Source organism: Myxocyprinus asiaticus, chromosome 6 (genome assembly GCF_019703515.2).
Source record: "Myxocyprinus asiaticus isolate MX2 ecotype Aquarium Trade chromosome 6, UBuf_Myxa_2, whole genome shotgun sequence".
Taxonomy (NCBI): domain Eukaryota; kingdom Metazoa; phylum Chordata; class Actinopteri; order Cypriniformes; family Catostomidae; genus Myxocyprinus; species Myxocyprinus asiaticus.
The window spans coordinates 36,418,426-36,441,222 of NC_059349.1; the positions used below are offsets into that span (position 1 = coordinate 36,418,426).

Sequence of the window (22,797 nt, forward strand, 5' to 3'; positions counted from 1 at the left end):
TAAACTGGTAGATGCCATTGACTGGTTTCTCTCCGCCCACATTCACGGCCATATTCTCTGGCCGGAAGTCTCGCATGACGTACTCTCCATGAGATTCACGTCCGCCATTTTGTGCGCGTCCCTCCTTACACACACACACACACACACCCTCATGTGTTATAGGATTATTTTGATTTCCATATCTAATCATATCACTGTTTAGTTTGTAGTTGTAAGTCGGAAGTTTATTGACTGCATTGTATTAATTATTAATTGATATTACTGCAGAAATAAACTTTGTTATATTTCAAAGAGAAGTGTTTTGGTTTGTTTTTCATACACCTGTGTCACATGCTGACGGGATGTCAGTGCTCGGATTCAAGCCTTCATTCATTGTTTTTTTTTTCGGAAATTGATATTTTTCGGATGTCGATTTTCCTAAGAAAACAATCTAATATTGAGACTGTTATACTATCTGGTTATTAGTCCCTGATTCCAGGGTGGTGCCCTGGCAATATTAATCCTTACTGATATTCTATTGATTTTTAATAATTGATAATTATCTTTGAAGATTGTTGAATTTGAAGGATCAGTAAGCTAGTGTTAATTTTAATTCATGTTTCATCGATGTTAATGATTAGTGATTATCTTTGATAATTGTTGATTTAAAGGATTAAAAAAGCTAACACTGATTCTCATCAATGTCCTATTGATTTTAATAATTAATTAGCTTTGATAATTATCAATTATTGCTAATAACCAAACCCGCTCCTAAACATAGCGCACTACATTTACTGGAGCCCCATATGAGGTTTTAATGAGTTAGATTCAATTAATTAATTGAAATATTAATTACTAACTAAAGAAATAATTATCAATTATTTCTGATAGTAACACTGATCTAAACAACCAGTAAAGCCCTACACTGGTGTTATGTCGTAATGACTGTGGAGTTGAAATACTGGATAACTTTACACAGACAAGGTTGGTAAGCAATTTTCTCAGACTGGATTCATGTTAAAACGTATTATGCTTAAGTATTGTAGCTATACTTTTAAAACAGTATGTATATTGTTTGTGCATCAGACCTGTTTACTTTCATTGTATGTGCCTTGCTGAACGTAATTAGTTTCTTTAGAAAAAGAGGGATGAGTGAAATTATTTTCTGTGGCAATCAACATTATGCCAGAAACACTGTCAATAGAGTTTATCTTGTATTAAACCAAAAACACTCCATGAATTAATGTAAAGTCTTAAAGCAGTGCTGGTTTTGACAGTAATGTCTGCTCTGAGTGCTGTTCTCACTTCATTCTCAAACGTTTGAACAAAATATCCAAATCTTTTTGCAGATTTGCAAACTGTTCTATCGTCTTCACTATTCACATGTTTGTTCCATGATTAATAAACAGCCCCAAACTCTTTTGTTCCCTATCTGTCACTCACTCGACGTTGGTGTCGATGTAGTGACACTAGGGGTCACTCTTGGGAGCCCGAGACACCTCTGGTCTTTGATAAAAGGCCAATGAAAATTGGCGAGTGGTATTTGCATGCCACTCCCCCGAACATACGGGTATAAAAGGAGCTGGTATGCAACCACTCATTCAGATTTTCTCTTCGGAGCCGAACGGTCATGCTCATTGAGCTGAATACTACTGTTCATTCACCTGCTGGATCTGACGGCGCATTTCAGCGGCTTCTCCCTCCTCTGCACTGGTGCACTGCAGAGAATGCCCCTGGGCGCTTCGGCAGAAAAACTAGAGAGTATATTTTCTGAAAGAGCATTTTTCCCCTCTAAAAGAGTATATATTTCTCTAAAAGAGTGCACACACGGAACGTCTTTTTAAAGACGCGTCTTTTTAAAGATGCTTTTCCGATTGTGTGTTATTCCTGGTTGTGCTCGTTATCTCTCGCCTTCTAACGGTCACGATCACTGTCTTTCGTGTCTGGGCACTGCTCACGCGGAGACAGCGTTCGTGGATGGTCACATTCTCATTGCGAGAATATGTCCATGGCAACGTTGCGGTCGCGGCTCGCCTTCGTAAGGAAGCGAGCCACCCCAGAGGCTCCCGCCTCGGTCCTTTTACCCACGGGTTTGAGGCCAGCGCGGCTAGCACTGGGGGCGATTTGGGGACCCCAATGGGACCGCCTCCGCCGGGTATCCCCCCGCGGAACTCCCATCCCCCAGCACGCTCGTCTGCCCCGATCGGGCTTCCGGGTGAGTCCGCCGGCTCGTCTCACGGCGAGTTCGACCTCTTATTCGGAGCCCGCGAAAGTGATGAGCTCTCGAGCGCAGCATCGGAGAGCGGGCTCGTCCAGTCGGAAGCCTCGGCTGGGCTCCTCCCTTCGGGGTCGATCGCCCAGTCACAGGCTGACGCGGAGATGACGACATGCTTTCCCGGACAGCCGCGAGCGTCGGTTAGAGTGGATTTCACCGCTCTTCCCTGAACCCTCGCGGCTCTGTGATTGGTTCCTGGGCTCGCGGCGCCGCTCAAAGCCACGCCCCGCCCCGTTCCTTTCTTCCCGGAAGTGCATGAAGAGCTGACAAGATCGCGGGAGGCACCTTTTACTGCCCGGTCCCGATCTTTTCAGCTTCCCCGCTCTCACTACCCTCGATGGTGGGGCGGCCAAGGGTTATTCGGCAATCCCCCGGTGGATAAAGGCGCTCGCGGTGCACCTATGCCCGCAGAGCGCCGCCACCTGGCGTGGGTGCCCAAAGCCCCGTCCAAGGCCTGTAGGTTTACGTCGTCTCTGACGGTCGAAGCCTACGGCGCTGCTGGACAAGCCGCCTCCGCCCTGCACGCCATGGCTCTCCTGCAAGTCTGCCAAGGCGCTAAAGGAACTGCACGAGGGTAGTTCCGCCCCGGGATTGATGCAGGAACTGCGCTCGACGACCGACCTCGCTCTCCGAGCGACGGAGGTCACGGCACGGTCTCCCGGGCGGACGATGGCCACACTAGTGGTCCAGGAGCGCCACCTTTGGCTCAACCTGGTCAAGATGGGTGAGGCCAACAGGACACGATCCCTTGCTGCCCCCATTTTCCAGGCGGGCCTATTCGGCGACACTGTCGAGGACTTTGCCCAGCAGTTCTCGATGGTAGAGCAGTAGATGGGTGCTAGCCGGCTTGTCCTGCCCCGGCGTGGCTCAAGATCCCCCCATCTACTCATCGCCGAGGGCGTCCCCCTGCGGTGACTGCACCGGCTCCGCCGCAGCCCGCCCCTCCGGCCCGGCCCCGGCGTGGAGCCCACCGCAGGAAGCCGACGCCACCCGTCTCACAGCCGGCACCGAAGAACCCACGGAGGTCTTCGAAGCGCCCCTGAGACGGGCGACCCAGGGACAACGAAACCCGCTGCTCTGGAGCTGGTAAGCAGATCTTCTTTTTGTTACCTTTTGCATTTAATTGCGCTGCATGCCCAAGTGGCTGCAGTACTTAAGAGCTCCGCAAGAGTGGTTTCCTTGTTCCCTGGGTCACATATTCGGTGTGTACGGCTGGCATCACGACCACCGTCCACCACTCCATTTGGCAGGTTGGCGCTCCAGCGGCGGCCTCCCGCCCTGAGCGCCCAGCTGTGGCACAAATCTGCCCCCGATGTGACAGTCTCCACGGGTCATGAGGACAGGCCTCTTCCTCCCCCGTCCCAGGCTGTTCCGGGGGTGGTCACAAGGAGCCAGGTAAGTGCTTCGATGTCCTCTGACTCAGCACGGCCACGATGGGGTGTGGCACCTCAGGCTCCGCCCCGCCACGAGGCCCCACCCGCCGGTACATCCGATGACGTTGTCCCTTTGGTCCCCCTTGCGCGGAACTCGGGTGCATGGCTTGCGCTTTCCAGTCCGTCACGAGGGCTGGTCCGGACCGTCCGACTCGGCTGCACGATTCACTTCGCTGGGCATCCGCCCAGGTCCAGCGGTGTCCACTTCACCTTGGTGGAAGATGGAAACGCTGCTACCTTGCGCGGAGATCGCTACCCTCCTACGGAAGGACGCGATAGAACCTGTCCCTCCAGCCGAGATGAAGAGGGGGTTTTACAGCCCCTACTTCATTGTACCGAAAAAAGGCGGTGGGTTGCGGCCAATCTTGGACCTGCGAGTACTGAACCGGGCCTTACACAGACTCCCGTTCAAGATGCTGACGCAAAGACGCATTCTAGCGAGCGTCCGGCATCAAGATTGGTTCGCGGCGGTAGACCCGAAGGATGCGTACTTTCACGTCTCGATCCTTCCTCGACACAGACCCTTCCTGCGGTTTGCCTTTGAGGGTCAGGCGTATCGGTACAAGTCCTCCCTTTCGGCCTGTCCCTGTCTCCTCGCGTCTTTACGAAGATCGCAGAGGCTGCCCTTGCCCCGTTAAGGGAGGTGGGCATTCGCATTCTCAACTATCTCGACGACTGGCTAATCCTAGCTCACTCTCGAGACGGGTTATGCGCACACAGGGACCTGGTGCTCTCACACCTCAGCCGACTAGGGCTTCGGGTCAGCTGGGAAAAGAGCAAGCTCCTCCCGGTTCAGAGCATCTCTTTTCTCGGTTTGGAGTTGGACTCAGTCTCCTTGACGGCGCACCTTATGAACGAGCGCGCCCAGTCGGTGCTGGCCTGTTTGAAGGCGTTCAAACAGAAAACAGCGGTTCCACTGAAACATTTTCAGAGGCTCCTGGGGCATATGGCGTCCTCGGCGGTGGCCACCCCGCTCGGGTTGATGCATATGAGGCCGCTTCAGCACTGGCTCCAGACTCGAGTCCCGAGACGGGCATGGCGCCACGGGACACACCGCGTGGCCATTACACCGGTCTGTCACCGTCTTTTCAGCCCTTGGACCGACCTCTCGTTTCTACGAGCAGGTGTTCCTCTAGAACTGGTCTCCAGGCGCATCGTGGTCACGACAGACGCCTCCAAGACGGGCTGGGGCGCTGTTTGCAACGGGCACGCAGCCACCGGCCTCTGGACGGGTCCGCGGCTGCGTTGGCACATCAACTGCCTCGAGTTACTGGCAATTCTGCTCGCCCTGCGGAGGTTCCGGCCGTTGATCCAGGGCAAGCACGTGCTAGTTCGGACAGACAGCACGGCAGCGGTAGCATATGTCAACCGCCAAGGCGGTCTGCGCTTCCGCTGTATGTCACAACTCGCCCGCCGTCTCCTCCTCCGGAGTCAGCAGCACCTCAAGTCGCTGCGAGCCACTCATATCCCGGGCAACCTCAACGTTACAGCGGACGCGCTGTCACGGCAGGTTCCCCGCAGGGGAGAGTGGAGACTCCACCTTCAGGTGGTCCAGCTGATTTGGAGTCGATTCAGTCAGGCACAGGTGCACCTGTTCGCCTCCCAAGAATCCTCCCACTGCCCGCTCTGGTACGCCCTCACCGAGGCCTTCCTCGGCATAGACGCGCTGGCACAGCTGGTCCCCTGGCATTCGCAAATATGCGTTTTCCCCAGTGAGCCTGCTCGCACAGACCCTGTGCAAGGTCAGGGAGGACGAGGAGAAGGTCGTCCTGGTAAGCACCCTACTGGCCCGCCCAGACGTGGTGCTCGGACCTCACGCTCCTCGTGACAGCTCCCCCGGGCAAATTCCCCTGAGAAAGGCCCTTCTTTCTCAGGGAAGGGGCACCATTCGGCACCCGCGCCCAGACCTCTGGAATCTCCATGTCTGGCCCCTGGACGGGACGCGGAAGACCTAAGCCGTCTCCCACCTGCGGTGGTAGACACATTCACTCAGGCTAGGGCTCCCTCTACGAGGCGCCTGTATGCCTTTAAGTGGTGTCTGTTCGCTAAGTGGTGTTCTTCCCATCAGGAAGACCCCCAGAGGTGCGCAGTCAGATCAGTGCTTTCCTTCCTGCAAGAGAGGTTGGAAGGGAGGCTGTCCCCTTCCACCTTGAAGGTGTACGTTGCTGCCATAGCAGCACGCCATGACGCAGTCGACGGTGAGTCCTTAGGGAAGCGTGATCTGATCATCAGGTTCCTAAGAGGCGCCAGGAGGCTAAATCCCTCCAGGCCACGCCTTGTTCCCTCATCGGACCTCTGTAGTTTTTCAGGGTCTACAGAGAGCCCCCTTTGAGTTTTGCAGTCAGCCGGGCTTAAGGCACTCTCCTTGAAGACTGCCCTCCTGACTGCGCTCACTTCCATCAAGAGGGTAGGTGACCTGCAAGCGTTCTCTGTCAGCGAAATGTGCCTGGAGTTCGGTCCGGGCTATTCTCACGTGATCCTGAGATCCCCGACCGGGCTATGTGCCCAAGGTTCCCACCACTCCTTTTAGAGACCAGGTGGTGAACCTGCAAGCGCTGCCCCAGGAGGAGGCAGACCCAGCCCTGGCGTTGCTGTGTCCGGTGCGCGCTTTGCGCATCTATTTGGATCGCACGCAGAGCTTTAGACTCTCTGAGCAGCTCTTTGTCTGCTTCGGTGCACAGCGGAAAGGAAGTGCTGTCTCCAAGCAGAGGATCGCCCACTGGCTCATTGACGCCATAACTATGGCATGTCTCGCCCAAAACATGCCGCCCCCGGTAGGGCTACGAGCCCATTCTACTCGTGGTGTAGCGGCTTCTTGGGCCCTGGCCAGAGGTGCCTCTCTAACAGACATTGCAGAGCAGCGGGCTGGGCAACACCCAACACCTTTGCAAGGTTTTACAACCTCCGGGTGGAACCGGTTTCGTCCCAGGTAGTGGCACGCAACACAAGCGGATAAGCCCGGGATAGCCGGCCGGGTGTATCGCTTGCACATAGCGCCTTCCACCTCCTTTTGAGCTGAAGACGTGCGCTGTTAATTCCCAGTAGTGTTCACAAAGGTTGTTCCCTGGTTGACTTCCTCCGAGCCCTGTGGCAGTCGAGTTTTCGGAGAGACTCGCTGCCGGCCCAGTACACGCGCTAACTGAGAGCCCGGTTCTGGGGTAGGTGCTCCGCATGTGGCGGTTCCCTGTAAGGCTAACCCCATGCGATCTATATCTTCCGCTAGTTCGTTTCCCTACTGGCAAACTGCGTCTTCCTTGGGCAGAGCCCCTCAGTCTCCATGTTGTAGTAACTCCTCCCCCATTGGGTAGGATCTACCTTGAAGGCTCTCCACATGGTTGGAAAGACCATGTGATGTATTCTTCCACTTAAATATCCCCCCTCTCTTGGGGCGAGGTGTGGTCTCCGCGGTGTCCTCCCCTTGGGAGGGACACCCCCGACTAGACCTGGCGGCCCAGTCGGATAATCCCCCTTCTTTTTTAGGGAGTGGAAAAAGAGAAGGGGAAAGAGGCCATGACTGGGTTAAGCCTGTCTCTATCTCTGGGTAGTCGACTTGTCCCCAAAAAGGGCCGTTCGACACTCATAACTGTGTTGGGGGAGGTTACGTGTCGACCTGGTGTGCTGGCTATGAGGCACACAGCAAGTCTGCCCACCACACACCGCCAGTTCACGTAACACAGTTCAGCCTTGTGGCGTTTTGTATAGGGACCCCTAGTGTCACTACATCGACACCAACGTCGAGTGAGTGACAGATAGGGAACGTCATGGTTACTGGTGTAACCTCCGTTCCCTGATGGAGGGAACGAGACGTTGGTCCCTCCTGCCACAACGCTGAACTACCCGCTGAAATGGCCGGACCTTATATCGGCTCCTCAGCGTAAAACCTGAATGAGTGGTTGCATACCAGCTCCTTTTATACCCGTATGTTCGGGGGAGTGGCATGCAAATACCACTCGCCAATTTTCATTGGCCTTTTATCAAAGACCAGAGGTGTCTCGGGCTCCCAAGAGTGACCCCTAGTGTCACTACATCGACACCAACGTCTCGTTCCCTCCATCAGGGAACGGAGGTTACACCAGTAACCATGACGTTTTCATCTCCACTCATAATGTGATGTTGAGCCATCTCTGTTTGTGAGTTTTTGGAAGTAGCTCACAATGCCCACCCACATATTTACATATTTTCCTGCCTATTTGGAGTCTTTTCTCAGTCTGAGGTGTGAAAAATTTGGACTCAACTAGGTGGGTTTCTTGACACAAAAAAGAAAGATAACACAAACCCTTTTCAAGCAAAACATTTCCCAAAATGTTGTTTGTCAGGTTTTAAATTATAAAACAATCTGGATAATTTATGGTTGTAATATTTAGTAGATCATATGATGAACAACAACTGTGGGTACTCTGCAAGGGCACCTGTTTGAACTTGAGGGGAACTGACATACATCTACTAAAATTACCTTGAGACCAGTTGGTTTCAGCAAAAATGGCTCATAAAAGTGAGGTTAGTTCTGAGAAAAGAACATTATTTGTTTGCAGATGCCACTTCATTTGATCGTTTGTATCTAAAGCAATGGAATTAATTTTCAAGTGTGCCAAATACTTTCTGAAACACTGTTTGTTCTGCCAATGATTGAGTTACCTAAGAAAAAAATCATCACCTTCCTAGAAATCTGCTGTCTAGTCATTTCAATATTTAAGGGCAACTTTGAGCTGATAACCAAAATGGTAAGTACATTTTCTTGTCAATTATAATCCTTACCCACGTCAAAGCCCTCGTCACAGATGTATTCCACCAGGTTAAGGTCAAGAGGAGCCTGGCACGATCCCTCTATCTTTTTACACATAGTGAAGTCCTCAGTCCATCTGCCATCTTTGGTGCAGCGAATGCTGGACTTTAGGGACAAGCAAATGTATTAAGTCTGTAACAAAAATAAGGATGCTCTACACATACTGTACACTACATGGCCAAAATGTACGTGGCTAGCCCACTTAACTCAAATCTTAAGGTGATGTCCATTAAGAAATGGTTTACGAACTCTGGTGTGGAAAAACATGACTGGACTACACACAGCTCAGACTTGCACCCCTATTGAACACCTTTGGAATTAATTGGAATGCAGACTGTGATCCAGGCCCCATCACCCAACATCAATGCCTTACCTCACTGAGGCTTCTGTGTCTGATGTGTTTTGCATCTAGGAGCAAATACTCAGAGCTATGTTCGAACATCTAGTGGAATGCTGGAAACTATAATGTTCATGGTCTTGAAATTAAATGTTCAACATGCACATATGGGTGTGGTGTTTGGGTGTCCACAAACTTTTGGCCATGCAGTGTAGATATACAAGATACCTTATGTAAAATACAAGTTTCATAAGTAGCAGCTACCATTTCTGTTATGTCGGGACACTGTAGGGTGCAGATGCTATCGAAGTTGAAGTTGTTAGTGCAGGTGTACATGCCCTCAAACATCAGAGGCAAAGCAGGGCATGTAACAGGTGAACAGCTGCCTTCCTGCCACTCCCCCCCCTCCAAACACTCCAACCTCAGAAACTTCCTGAGAATAACATAGGTTATTTAGGAGGCATAACACACTTTCATGTACAAATGTTCTTGTACACATATTACAATAGTTGTTGTCTCAAAAAATCTAGTGAGACTTGCGTTCTACTGCCAATGTGGACAGAACCCTTCTGAAACACAAGATGGTGGGCTGGTCTTAGTTGGTCTAGCTGGTCTCCCAGCCTGACTAAGATGATATTCAGCTGGATTAGCAGCAACCCCCAACAAAATGTTGCTTTAGAAGGCAATATATTGTTTAATTCCATATCATTGAACATAAACCTATCACTGGCCTACAGAGTTTGTAAATCTGTCCGAGACAGGTTTATTATAAGGGCTTTTCTAAGTACAATGTACACATGCGTCAGACTGATGCTTTTGGAGCGTCTCACTTTGATTGCATATTGTCATAAACACAGCATTTTTAGGTCACTGTGTCAAGTTAAATGTAGTTTGAAACACGTCTCGGGATTTCACATTGGGAATTGCACTTCTTCAGCTGTTTTTGAACACAAGAACTCATTCTCATCTTGTGCTGTCGCTGGTGTCAAGCAAGCCTGAGTGTGGTTTGTTGTCTGTACAGCTCAGCATTGCCAACACGGCTGGAGTTTTGCTTAATGCCTCCTGCTGAAAACAGGTGTCACCTCAAACTTGAATTGCTCTGATGGTATGAATATTCTTTATTATGGTCCAGGGACATGATTATTGCATTACTTTTTTAGGCGTAATTTTTATATAATTAATCACACTGAATTAACGTGTTAAATCAACAGCCCTATTTTTAATTAAATGAAACTGTCATATCAATACTTTTCAGAACTTGATAAAAATACTCATGATTGATACGTATCCATGAGGACATACAATGTTTAAGCCAAATTTGGTGTCTTAGCATAATTTTGTTGTATTTTGCAATACAGCAAAAAATAGTGGCCTCTAAAATTTTGGCTTTCTGTCGACTCCCATTCTGAATTTTGCACAACATTTGAATGTAGTGATTCCTACATTTCTTGAATAACATTCTCCCCCAGTTACAAGGGATGTAACACCAAAGCCATGTGACAAAACATCTGGTACAGCTAAATAGCCAATAAATCCAAAGAAAATAAATTGGGTAGCAGTGTTCACTGAGAAAGATCATACAGAAGCAAAGGCTAAAACTACCTTTATAATGGCATAACACCTTTCCTTAGACAGTCATAAACCATTTGTTCAGCCTTCATAATGAAATACCTTTTAGAACAAACACACCAATGGTATTAATAAACAGGATAATTTAAATGCCTTGATGAGACACGCTGGCTATCGCTTCTGGTATTAATGCCCAATTAAAAGCAGTTAAAAACATTCACGTATTTTACCAGCCATTTTAATAACTCATAAAGACATTGCAGGTGCAAACGCTAGTCCCCTCAAGATGTGCTAAGATCGTGCTAAGCAATATGGTATAGCTTGATTGGATAGAATACCAAAACAACACGCCATCAGACCATTCATCAAAGTACACTGCTGACTCCATTGCTGAAAGATATTTGGAAACACATGGAGTGAGATTTTGATCTTATTATAAACATGTGAACAACCTAGATGCTGGAAACAGGTTTCAAAATTTGTCAAGACAGTAACCTATGCCTAGAAATTAGTTTAAACCATACAGATCGCAACTCACTTTCTTGGCTTTTTGTCGAGCGTGCCAGTGACATAATACCCTGGGTTGCATTTGTAACGGCATACAGTGCCCACATCATGTCCATCTTCATCACACTGGAGAACTAGTAGCTTGGAATTGGGTACAGAAGGTGGATTCGGGCACTCAATCTTGCAGTAAGCTTCTGGGTATGACCACAGCCCATCCTCAAGACAAACCAATGTGTCACTTTCCCCTGAAAGACAGATTGCAAAAAGAAAAGTGCATAAAAAAGAACATTATCACTGTAAATTTAAGAGCCAAATTCTTGTTTCATTGAGTTTGGCATTGTGCCTTTGTGTAGACCTAAACATGTTCCAGAAATATGAAAAGGCAAACATTGAAAATCAATGTTTCCCTTTCCATTCTATACAATAATAATTCAGTTGAGATGTATCACACCAAATCTAAATGTTTAATTCTGTGGTACCTTACTTTATAATATGCCTCATGTGCACATGGTCCAGTGGCACCTAGGAGCCCATATGATACAGGACTCAAACCAAGTACCATCTGCAAACAAATTACGCTAGAGTATTTTCTCAGAACTAACTTTATGTTTCTACATTTGACAACTAGAAATTGACCAATTACTTTTTTGTCTTAATTTTGAACAGTATGTGCATTTTTATATAAAAGTGAAAGTTTTTTTTTTTTTTAAGTATACTTGAGCTATCTTTCTTGATACTTGGTTTGATATTTTGTTATTTAACGCAAAGACGTTCATGCATTTTTAAGTGTGGCTTAAGTGTCGAAATACTTGTCGGGGCCAATGTATCTATTTAGATTTTGTTAAAGTCCTAAAGAAATTTTCTTAGTCAATACAATCTAATGATATTTATTTTGCAAGTTGTTTTAAAAAAAAAAAAATGTTTAAGGTATCTATCTGCTTTTTAGCTCTGAGTAAATTCAGCAATACCACAAATCTACACCAAAATACATACAAAATTGAACCTTGCTATTTCCAAAAAAGATAATTAACTGCATAAATAACTGCACTTGCATTTTCCAATTAATGTAAAATCATACAAAATTGAACCTTGCTATTTCCAAAAAAGATAATTAACTGTATAAATAACTGCACTTGCATTTTCCAATTAATGTAAAATCATGATTTTAAAATACCTCCTTAAAACCAAAAGAGTGTTGCAGCCCATAAGCGTAACACCTTAAGAACTTTGCCATCAAGACCAATAAGCATAGCTGCTCAGTGATGCAATGTCCTGGAGCTTCAAGTGAAGCTACTGACCACAGACTGCAGCGCTCTCTGCCAGAGGAAAAGTTTGGACCAATCCATCAAAGCCTGGCATTAAAGAAAAACAGTCAGAGGGTGAGGAGTGCTCACTTGACTCCTGGGCCACCTGCCTCAGCTGGGCTCCCGGTCTTTAAGGTTTTCTACGCTGTCTGAAATCAGGTGCTCTCTGGGGACTTCAGTAGTAAGGGATGAAATGCACTCTTGTTCTCTCCTGTTTCTCTGTTTCCTATCTTCACCTGTCTCCTGCAGCTCTGGCCAACTTTTCTATTTACTCCAAAAAGGGACTGGAACAACCGTCAGACTGATGCACAGTGCCTGAATGAGAGCAAGAGTGCAACACTGAAATACACATACACTCGTAGCATTCTTGAGAAAGTGTGAAAGACTTTCAGTGGCATCATGGCACAGAAAATCGCCCTTCCACTCTCTGCATCCCAGAGACTACACGTAGCCTCGCCTCAGGACCTATAATCAGCCGCTAAGATTAGCAGCCCTATGTAGGCACGCAGGTCAATCTCATCCATCCTTTTCCAGTTGTCTCCATATTTATGGAAACCCTCTAAATTTGTCATCTCTAGGATTATTTTTTCGATGGCTGGTGTGATGAACATGTAGAATGTTGAGGTGATGTCCTGGGCATGGGCAACTGCATGTCTTGTGGGCCCTGGGGTCATCCTTATGACATTTTGTGCTGCCATCCTGCTCTGGTTGTCATATGGTGACAAGGACCATGTTATTTTGCTTTCCCTTTCAGCTTGTGGGATTTCTTCTTCATCTGAAGATGATACATCATGCTCTGGGTTGTATTCTTCCCCATCTTCTTTTTCAGATACCTCCTCCTCTTCTAAATCATTGTTCTCTTGTTGCTCCTGGACATCTGAAAAAATCAGATCTATGACCTGTTGGGCACTGAAATGTGCACTCATGGTTTCAGCAAGGAGAGAACTGGGGGTACTGTCATTTGCAGCACCTTTATAGCCTCTGACTGCATTCCCCATTAGTAAACAATGCTTTCAAGAAATTTTTATTTTGTCTGAAATTTAGTTTATTTTGTCTGAAATTGTTTTTATTTTGTCTGTGAACTTGAATCATGTGTGGGGTCATGGAGGGGAGATGCACAAGAAAGTTTTAGTTTTGTCTTAGTTCAATCAGAAGCACACATAATCTCAATTTCTCATTGTGTGTGTGTGTGTGTGTGTGTGTGTGTGTGTGTGTGTGTGTGTGTGTGTATGTCTTTGTGGTTTTTGTAGTGTGTAAATGATTTTATAACTGCTGGGTCAAAAATGACCCTAAGAAAATTTTTTTTTTTTTTTTTTTTTTTTGTGTGTGTGTGTGTGTGTGTGTGTGTGTGTGTGTGTGTGCTGGTTCCGCTAGAGGCTGAAGTTTGTTTTGTGGAGGAACACACCTTCGGGACATTTATGTGGATGAATCTACATGTTCCTTGTGATTATCTTCTGTTGTGTAATTCTGTCTTATAAATTGTTGTATTAAAACTCCAGACTTGAGCAATCCGAGAGCAAAGTTGTCGCATGCGCTCTCATGGGCGTACTTGTATTGTTTGAGTTTAGAAGGATGGACGCCGGTTGGCGCTGTCGTGCGCGTGGTTAATGCACGCATTTTTTTTTTTTTTTCTGTTTGTTTGGTTCTGGGGGAAGGTCAGGGTTTGATTATTGCACTAATGTTGGAATGTGGTCTTTATAATTTTATTTTGACACATAATCTATTTTTTCTAATATGTCAAAATGTCAAATGTTAATATGGGTGTATTGTCTCTCTCAACGTGGAATATGAATGGGTTGGGGCACCCCATAAAAATAAAGATTATTTCTTTTCTTAAACGTAAGAAATATGATAGAGTGTTTCTTCAAGAAACGCATCTTTCCCCACAGGAAGCTGAAAAATTTGGGAAGATATGGGGTGGACATGTTTTCTTTAGTGCTGGCTCAAGTAAGAACAGAGGAGTCATTACACTGATAAGTAAACATCTACAATTCAAATGTCTCAAACAGATTAAAGATAAATTAGGAAGAGTCATTATAGTTTTAGCAGAAATTCAGCGACAAAGTTTTATTTTGGCTAATAAATATGCACCTAACGCTGATGATCAGGACTTTTTTATGGATCTTGAAGGGATGTTGCAAGCCGCTGGCACACCTCATGATATAATATTGGGAGGAGACTTTAATTTATTGATGGACTCAGTCCTTGATCATAGTGAAGCAAATGTGTGTAAGCCCCCTAGAGCAACATTGACGCTTCATAGGATGTGTAAAAATCTTGGTCTTACAGATATTAGGAGACATTTGAACCCAGCTGGTAGGGACTACACATTCTTTCCATCAGTCCACAAGATTTATTCTAGAATAGATTTATATATATATATATATATATATATATATATATATATATATATATATATCCAAGTCCCTCATTTCATCTGTTGTTGATTGCTCAATCAGAAACATTTTAGTCTCAGATCACACCCTGGTGAGTTTAGAGGTGTTGCCACATATGGAGAAAAAGAAATCATATAGTTGGCACTTTAATGTATCCCTTTTGCAAAATCCTGAATTCCAACAATTACTAAAGGCTCCAATGTCTATATGGACAATGCCTCTGTGGGTGTGGCTTGGGAGGCACTTAAGGCGGTTCTTAGGGGTCGGATCATACAGTAATTCTCATTCATCAAAACATTCAAAGCACAAGAACTCGTGGAGTTGGAAGGGAATATTAAAAATGCAGAGGCAGAGCTGAAGCGCAGAATATCTTCTGATGGCCTCAGAGAATTGACCCGATTGAAATACAGACATAATACTATTTTGTCACGGAAGGTGGAGTTTTGGCTATTCAGGGCAAGACAGCCATATTTTGAGTCAGGAGACAAAGCAGGGAAGCTTTTGGCTAGATATATAAAACAGAGAGTGTCTTTTTCTACCATTCCCTCAGTGAAATCTGCTGGTGGTGAAATATTTACCTCAGCCATTGATATCAATGCTTTTAAAGAATTCTATCTTGATCTCTATAGCTCCATGCCTTCGTCTACTGATGAAGACATTAGAAAATTTGTGGAACCATCAGAACTCCTTAAATTGATGAATGAGCAAAAAAATTATCTTGATTCTGAGATAAAAGAGCTTGGCGAGGTAATTAAGGCCTTGCCTACAGACGAGGCTCTGGGGCCAAATTGTTTTGCTGCTGAATTTTTTTAGATCTAATGCTACAGAATTGGCTCCACTTTTGTTTGAAGTTTAAACGAAATCATTAAAGAATGGGAAGCTTCCGCCAACCATGACACAAGCCCGGATTAGTCTGATTCTTAAACAGAACAAAGATCCAAGCAAGTGTAAGAGTTACCATCCAATTTCCCTGATCCAGCTAGATGTTAAAAAATTTTCAAAAATATTGGCTAACCAATTAAGTAAGTTATGACATCTCATATACATATAGATCAGGTGGAATTTATTTGGGGCTGTAGCTCTTCTGATAACATTACGCGTTTCATTAATATCATGTGGTCAGTGGTGAACGATCAGACTCCGGTCGCTGCCATCTCACTTGACGCCGAAAAGGCGTTTGATATGGTAGAATGGGATTATCTTTTTAAGATTTTGGAAATATACGGGTTCGGGAATACTTTTATTGGATGGACTAAGTTACTTTATAGACACCCGGTAGTGGTGGTACAAACAAACAGATTAAGTTCAGATTATTTTACTCTGGATAGGGGCACCTGGCAGGGTTGCCCTCTTTCCCCATTATTGTTCTGTCTTGACCTGGAACCATTAGCAGCTGCAATAAGAAAGGAAGATGATTTTCCAGAGGTGGTGGAGGGAAATATGGCATATAAGCTTTTGCTTTACACAGATAATGTTTTATTATTTGTCTCTGACCCCACTAGATCTATGCCTTGCCTGCACAGAATTATTAATTCCTTTTCCAAGTTTTCGGGATACAGAGTTAATTTGTCTAAATCCGAAGCTTTGGCTCTGACAGCGTACTGCCCAGTAACGGCTTTTCAGATGGGTGCCTTCCAGTGGCCCAAACAGGGCATCATGTATTTGGGCATTCTATTCCCAGCAAATTTGTGTGATTTAGTTAGAGTTAATTCTGACTGTTTAATAAAAAAGGATTTCGAGCAATGTGGGCAGGTGGGCTTCATTACATTTATCGATGAATGGGAAGGTTAATTTTATTAAAATTAATTGTATTCCAAAATTCAACTACCTGCTACAGTCTCTCCCTGTAGATGTCCCCCTCTCTTATTTCAAGCAATTTGATAGCATAGCGAAGTCCTTCATTTGGAATGGCAAGCGTCCCAGATTACATTTCAATAAGTTACATAGGCCAATTGACAAAGGTGGGCTAGTCCTACCCAAGATTTTGTTCCCCTTCTGTCACTCACTCGAAGTTGTGTCGATGTAGTGACACTAGGGGTCGCAATTGGGAGCCCCAAACACCTCAGATCTTTGAGAAAAGGCCAATGAAAATTGGTGAGTGGAATTTGCATGCCACTCCCCCAGACATACGGGTATAAAAGGAGCTGGCTCACAACCACTCATTCAGAATTTTTTCTTCGGTCTTCCACTACCGGTCCATTCACCTCCCAAGAAGCGTTTGCTGTTGGATATACAGCGCATTCCAGCTGCTTTTATCTCCTTCTGCACAGATCTGTGCAGATTACACCCCTGGGTGCTTCGACAGTGCTAAGAGAGTTTATTTTCCTGCAAAGAGTATATTTTCTCTATTAGAGCAAACACATTGACGTGAATGTCTTTTTAAAGACGCGTATTTTTCAAGATGCCTTTCCGTCTTTGTGTGATTCCTGGATGCGTTCGCTATCTCTCTGCTTCCGACGGCCACGGGCACTGCCTCACGTGTCTGGGTTGTACTGAGGCAGCGTTCGTGGATGGTTCATGTTCTCATTGCGAGAATATGACCATGGCAACTTTGCGGTCGTGGCTTTCCTTCTTCCGGTGGAAAGCCACTCTAGCCGCCCCCCGCACCGTGCTTTCTACCTCCAGGTATGAGGCCGGCCCGGCTGGCACTGGAGGCAATTTGGGGGCTTCAATGGGCGCGGCTCCACCAGGTAAATCCCCGCGGACCTCCCATTCCCCAGCACGCCCATTTGCCCCCAGCGAGTTCCGAGAGGAGACAAGCTCGCCGCAGGGCCAGCTTAGTGTCCCTTTCGGAGTTCCGGAGTGGGCTGAGTGCTCGATCGCTGCATCGGAGAGCGTACTGGTGATGTCAGATGCCGAGGACTCGACTGGGCTGCCACCTTTGGGTCGGCCCGCCCAGTCTGAGGCTGACGGCAAGATTACCGCCATGCTTGCCCAGGCCGCCGCGTGTGTCGGTTTGGAGTGGAACCTTCCACCCTCCCCTGAGCCCTCGCGGCTAGATGATTGGTTCCTGGGTTCTAGACGCCGCTCACAGCCACGTCCCCCCCAGTCCCGAGGTCGTTGAGGGCACCTTTTTCTGCCCGAAACCGACCTCCCAGCTCGTCTGCTCACACTACCCTCGATGGCGGGCGGCCCACGGGTATACGGAGGTCCCTCAGGTGGATAAGGCGGTTGCATTTCACCTGTGCCCGCAAAGTGCAGCCACGAGTTCGAGACGAAGTGAGGCTCCTCGACGTGGCATCCCCTGCTCCCTCCCACCACTAGGCCCCACCCACAGGTACGTTAAACATGATCGTCCCCTTAGTGCCCCTCGCCCAGAGCTTGGACGCGTGGCTAGCGCTTTCCAACCCATCGCGGTGGTTGGCCAGGACCATCCGACTTGGCTACGTGATTCAGTTCGCCAGGTGCCCGCCCCGGTTCAGTGGCATCCGCTTCACTTCGGTGAAGGGCAAGAACACTGCCACCTTGTGTGCAGAGATTGCACCCCTCTATCGTGCCCTTCTGCGCAAGGGCATGATAGAGCCTGTCCCTCCAGATGAGATAAAGAAAGGGTTTTACAGCCCTTACTTCATCGTACCAAAGAAAGGCGGTGGGTTGCGGCCAATCTTGGACCTACGAGTTCTGGACCGGGCCTTGCACAGACTCCTGTTCAAGATGCTGACGCCAAAGCACATTTTGGCATGTGTCCGGCATCAAGATTGGTTTGCAGTGGTAGGCCTGAAGGACGCGTACTTTCATGTCTCGGTTCTACCTCGACACAGACCCTTCCTACGGTTTGCTATCAACAGCCAGGCGTATTAGTATTAGCCGGGCCTGTCCCTGTCCCCTCGCATCTGGACAGGCCGGCTAGGGCTTCGGGTCAACTGGGAAAAGAGCAAGCTCTCCCAGGTTCAGAGCACCTCTTTGATAGTGCGCCTCATGAAGCGAGCAAGAGTAAGCGCGCGCAGTCAGTGCTGAACTGCCTGAAGTCGTTCAAGCAGAGAACAGCGGTTCCACTGAAACACTTTCAGAGGCTCCTGGAGCATATGGCACCCTCGACGCCGATCACACCACTAGGGTTGATGCATATGAGACCGCTTCAGCACTGGCTTCAGACTCGAGTCCCGAGATGGGTGCCGCGGCACACATCGCGTGGCCATCACGCCGATCTGCCGCCACTTGTTCAGCCCTTGGACAGACCTTGCATTTCTATGGGCAGGAGTTCCCCTACAGCAAGTGTCCTGGCGCATCGTCATTACGACAGACGCCTCCAAGCGAGGCTGGGGCACCTTGTGCAATGGGCATGCAGCCGCTGGCTCCTGGACAGGACTGTGACTGTGTTGGCACATCAACTGCCTCGAGTTGCTGGCAGTATTGCTCACCCTGCAGAGGCTTTTTCTGTTGATCTGGGGCAAGCATGTGTTGGTCTGGACGGACAACACAGTGACAGTAGCGTATATAAATGTCGCAACTCGCCCGCCGTCTCCTCCTATGGAGTCAGCGGCGACTGAGGTCGCTGCAGGCCACTCACTTCCCGGGTAACCTCAATGCCACAGCGGACACGCTGTTGTGGCATGTGACACTCAGGGGAGAGTGGTCCACCCCCAGATGGTCCAGCTGATTTGGAGTCAGTTCGACAAAGCACAAGTAGACCTATTTGTCTCCTGAGAAACCTCCCGCTGCCCGCTCTGGTATTCTCCAAGACCTAAGTGGCCTACCACCAGCAGTAGTAGACATGATCACTCAGGTCAGAGCTCCATCCAGGAGGCAGCTTTATACCCTGAAGTGGCGTTGGTTCACAAATTGGTGTTCTTCCTGAGCTGAAGACCCTCACAGATGTGCAGTCGGGTCAGTGATTTCCTTCCTGCAGGAGAGGCTGGAGGAACGGCTGTCCCCCTCCACCTTGAAGGTGTATGTGGCCGCCATAGCAGCACACCACAATACAGTGGACGGTACAGTGGATGGTAAGTCCTTAGGGAAGCACAACCTGATCATCAGGTTCCTGAGAGGCACCCGAAGGCTGAATCCACCTGTTCCCCTCATGGGATCTCTCCGTGGTCCTCCTGGGCCTTCACGGAGCCCCCTTTGAGCCGCTAGAGTCAGTCGAGTTGAAAGCCCTGTCCTTGAAGATGGCCCTCCTGATTGCGCTCACCTCCATCAAGAAGGTCGGGGAGCTGCAAGCGTTCTCTGTCAGCGATACCTGCCTGGAGTTCAGTCCGGGTGACTCTCACGTAATCCTGAGACCCCGGCCGGGCTATGTGCCCAAGGTTCCCACAACCCCCTTCAGGGATCAGGTGGTGAACCTGCAAGCGCTGCCCCAGGAGGAGGCAGACCCAGCCCTGTCGTTGCTGTGTCCAGTGTGTACTTTGCGCATCTACTTGGATCACACGCAGAGCTTTAGACACTCTGAGCAGCTCTTTGTCTGCTTTGGCGGAAAGGGAACACTGTCTCCAAACAGAGCCTTGCCCACTGGATCGTGGATGCCACCGCTATGGCATACCAGGCCCAGGCCATGCCTGCCCCTTCGGGAATATGAGCACACTCCACAAGGAGTCTGGCATCCTTGTGGGCACTGGCCCATGGCACTTCTCTAGCAGACATCTGTAGGGCAGTGGGCTGGGCAACACCCAATACCTTCGCGAGATTTTACAATCTCCAGGTTGAGCCGGATTCGTCCCGTGTTCTGTCAGGTATGAACAGGTAAGTTCGGGAATACGGACAGCTGGCCAGGTGTGTCGCTTGCGTATAGTGCCTTTCCCCTCCAAAGAGGCGAAGATGTGCACTTCTTTCCCCATGCGATTTCACGAACCAGTGAACCCTGGATGTCCTTCCTCCCTAGCCCTGTGGCTTGCGAATTCAGTGGAGGAATTCACAGCCGGAACCAGTATGTGTGCTAATATGCCCTTACTGAGCTAGGTGCTCCACAGGTGTTGGTTACTCCGGTAATCCCCTGTGATGTATTTTCCGCAGTACAGTCTTCCTATCGGCAGACCTGTGTCTCCCTCCCTAAGGCTCTGAGCCCACTTGACATGCTTGCCACATGTTACCTCCCCTCCGGGCAGGATGTGGTCTCCGCGGAGTCTTTTCCCCCTGAAAGAATAGGATAGGAAAAGAACACCTTTCCCGGTGCATATTGAGCGTTAAAATGGCCCCAGCCGAATAACTGAATACTCTGTGGAGAGAAAACATCGAGAGAAAAGTCCGCGGGGATGTAGGGAACTATACAATGATTTTTGGGGTGTTGGGGGAGGCTATGTGCAGACCGGTGCACCTGCTACTACGCACTCAGCAGCTTGCTTGCACCTGCATCGGCAGTCCATGTAACATGGTTCAGCTAGTTGTCATATAGGGACCCCTAGTGTCACTACATTGACACAACGTTGAGTGAGTGACAGAAGGGGAATGTCTCGGTTACTGTTGTAACCTTCGTTCCCTGATGGAGGGAACGAAACGTTGTGTCCCCCCACCACAACGCTGTACTACCTGCTGAAATGGTCGGGACCCTGTCTCGGCTCCTCAGCACAAAACCTGAACGAGTGGTTGCGAGCCAGCTTCTTTTATACCCGTATATCCGGGGGAGTGGCATGCAAATTCCACTCGCCAATTCTCATTGGCCTTTTCTCAAAGATCTGAGGTTTTTTGGGCTCCCAAGGGCCACCCCTAGTGTCACTACATCAACACAACGTCTTGTTCCCTCCATCAGGGAACGGAGGTTACGACAGTAACCAAGACGTTTTATTATTACGCATTCAGCCTCAGACATATGGCTCATTGGTCGCTTCCACCTGAGAGAGCCCCTCCCTGGTTTTGTATTGAACAGGAAGTTCTTGCCCCTATTTTACCATTGCAAAGCCTTTCTATCAAACTAACCGGAGAAGTTAAGTCACACCCCGTTATCTCGTATTTGCAAGCGGAATGGACAAAAGTGTCCAGAGTGTTTAATTCGGACATTTATTTAAATGTTGCCTTGAGCATATGGCTTAACCCAAAATTACATATTAATAAGTCCCCTTTCTGCTGGTCGGTGAGGACTGTGAGGGAGGTTAACATGCTCAATGACCTATATGAGAGTGGAGTGTTGAGATCTTTTGAAAATATGGTTCAACATTTTAGGATTCCCAGATCTCAGTTCTTTAGGTATCTACAACTGCGCCACCTGCTCTGTACTATTTTCGGGAGTAGCATACACCCCCCTAAAGTGGCAGATACTTTGGAAGTGGTGATTAATGCTTTTGGAAAAGGTCATGAGGCATCAGTGCATCACTCCCTGTTAATACAGGGTCTGGGGGATGGAACTTCAACTTTTCTCAAGAGATTATGGGAGAAAGATTTAAACTTGGTATTGGAGGAGGGAGTGTGGGCTAGGATACTAAAAAAGTCTACATCTAGAGATGCAAGGTTGCGTCTGATGCAATGTAAGATTTTGCATCGATTATATTGGACCCCCTCTAGATTGTATAGGCTTGGTTTAAAAGACACACCCACCTGCTGGTGATGCCAGTTGGAGGATTGAGATTTAACACATGCTCTCTGGTCTTGTTCGAGGATTCAGGAGTATTGGTTGAGAGTCTAGAATTTTGTTTGCGAGGTCCTGGGCACTCAAGTTCTGTTCTGTCCCAGACTTTGTGTGTTGGGTGATGGGGCAGTTATTGATATAGCCGATGGGTTTGTAAAGAGGTGGGTCCTCACCTCACCGTGATGATCGGGAGACGGATAATTCTGAGGGGATGGAAATCAATGAGCACTCCCTCTTTTTATGAATGATGCACCGAATTGGGCAAGGTAGCGTCATTTGAAGAGATGTCATATAGACGGCTTGGCAGTTCGGTTGCATATGACAGGAAATGGGGCAGGTTTTTGGCTTTTTTGGAGGGTGCTCAGTGACGGGCTGTGGAGAGAGACATTTTGTTTTGATTGGGTATGTATTTGTTGAATTAGATTTATATATATATATATATATATATATATATATATATATATATATATATATATATATATGAGATGTTCAGGGGGAGGGGCATATCATTTTGTAAATTGATTCAGTGTGTGTATGTCCTGTTTGTGTAATCCTGTTTTTCAAATCAATACAAATTTTAATATCAAAAGTTCTAGCTGAGAGTACAGTATATGCATATACTGTATACAGTATATACGTATGCATACCAGGGTTATGCACCATTCAGATTTGGACTGAGAATGCCTTTTAGATTCCAATTCAATAGCTGAATTTCAATG

The 22,797-nt window shown here is 47.6% G+C and overlaps 1 protein-coding gene across 1 annotated transcript in view; it reads right to left on the minus strand.

Moving 5' to 3' along the window:
- Positions 1-22,797, minus strand: part of LOC127442209 (pappalysin-2-like) — a 139,239-nt gene that overhangs the window by 36,839 nt on the left and 79,603 nt on the right. The window contains exons 17-19 of the mRNA XM_051700059.1: positions 10,915-11,128; positions 9,072-9,240; positions 8,443-8,575 (exon numbers count right to left, since the gene is read on the minus strand). Coding sequence (XP_051556019.1) covers positions 8,443-8,575; positions 9,072-9,240; positions 10,915-11,128 — 516 coding nt within the window. The remainder of the gene's footprint in view (positions 1-8,442; positions 8,576-9,071; positions 9,241-10,914; positions 11,129-22,797) is intronic.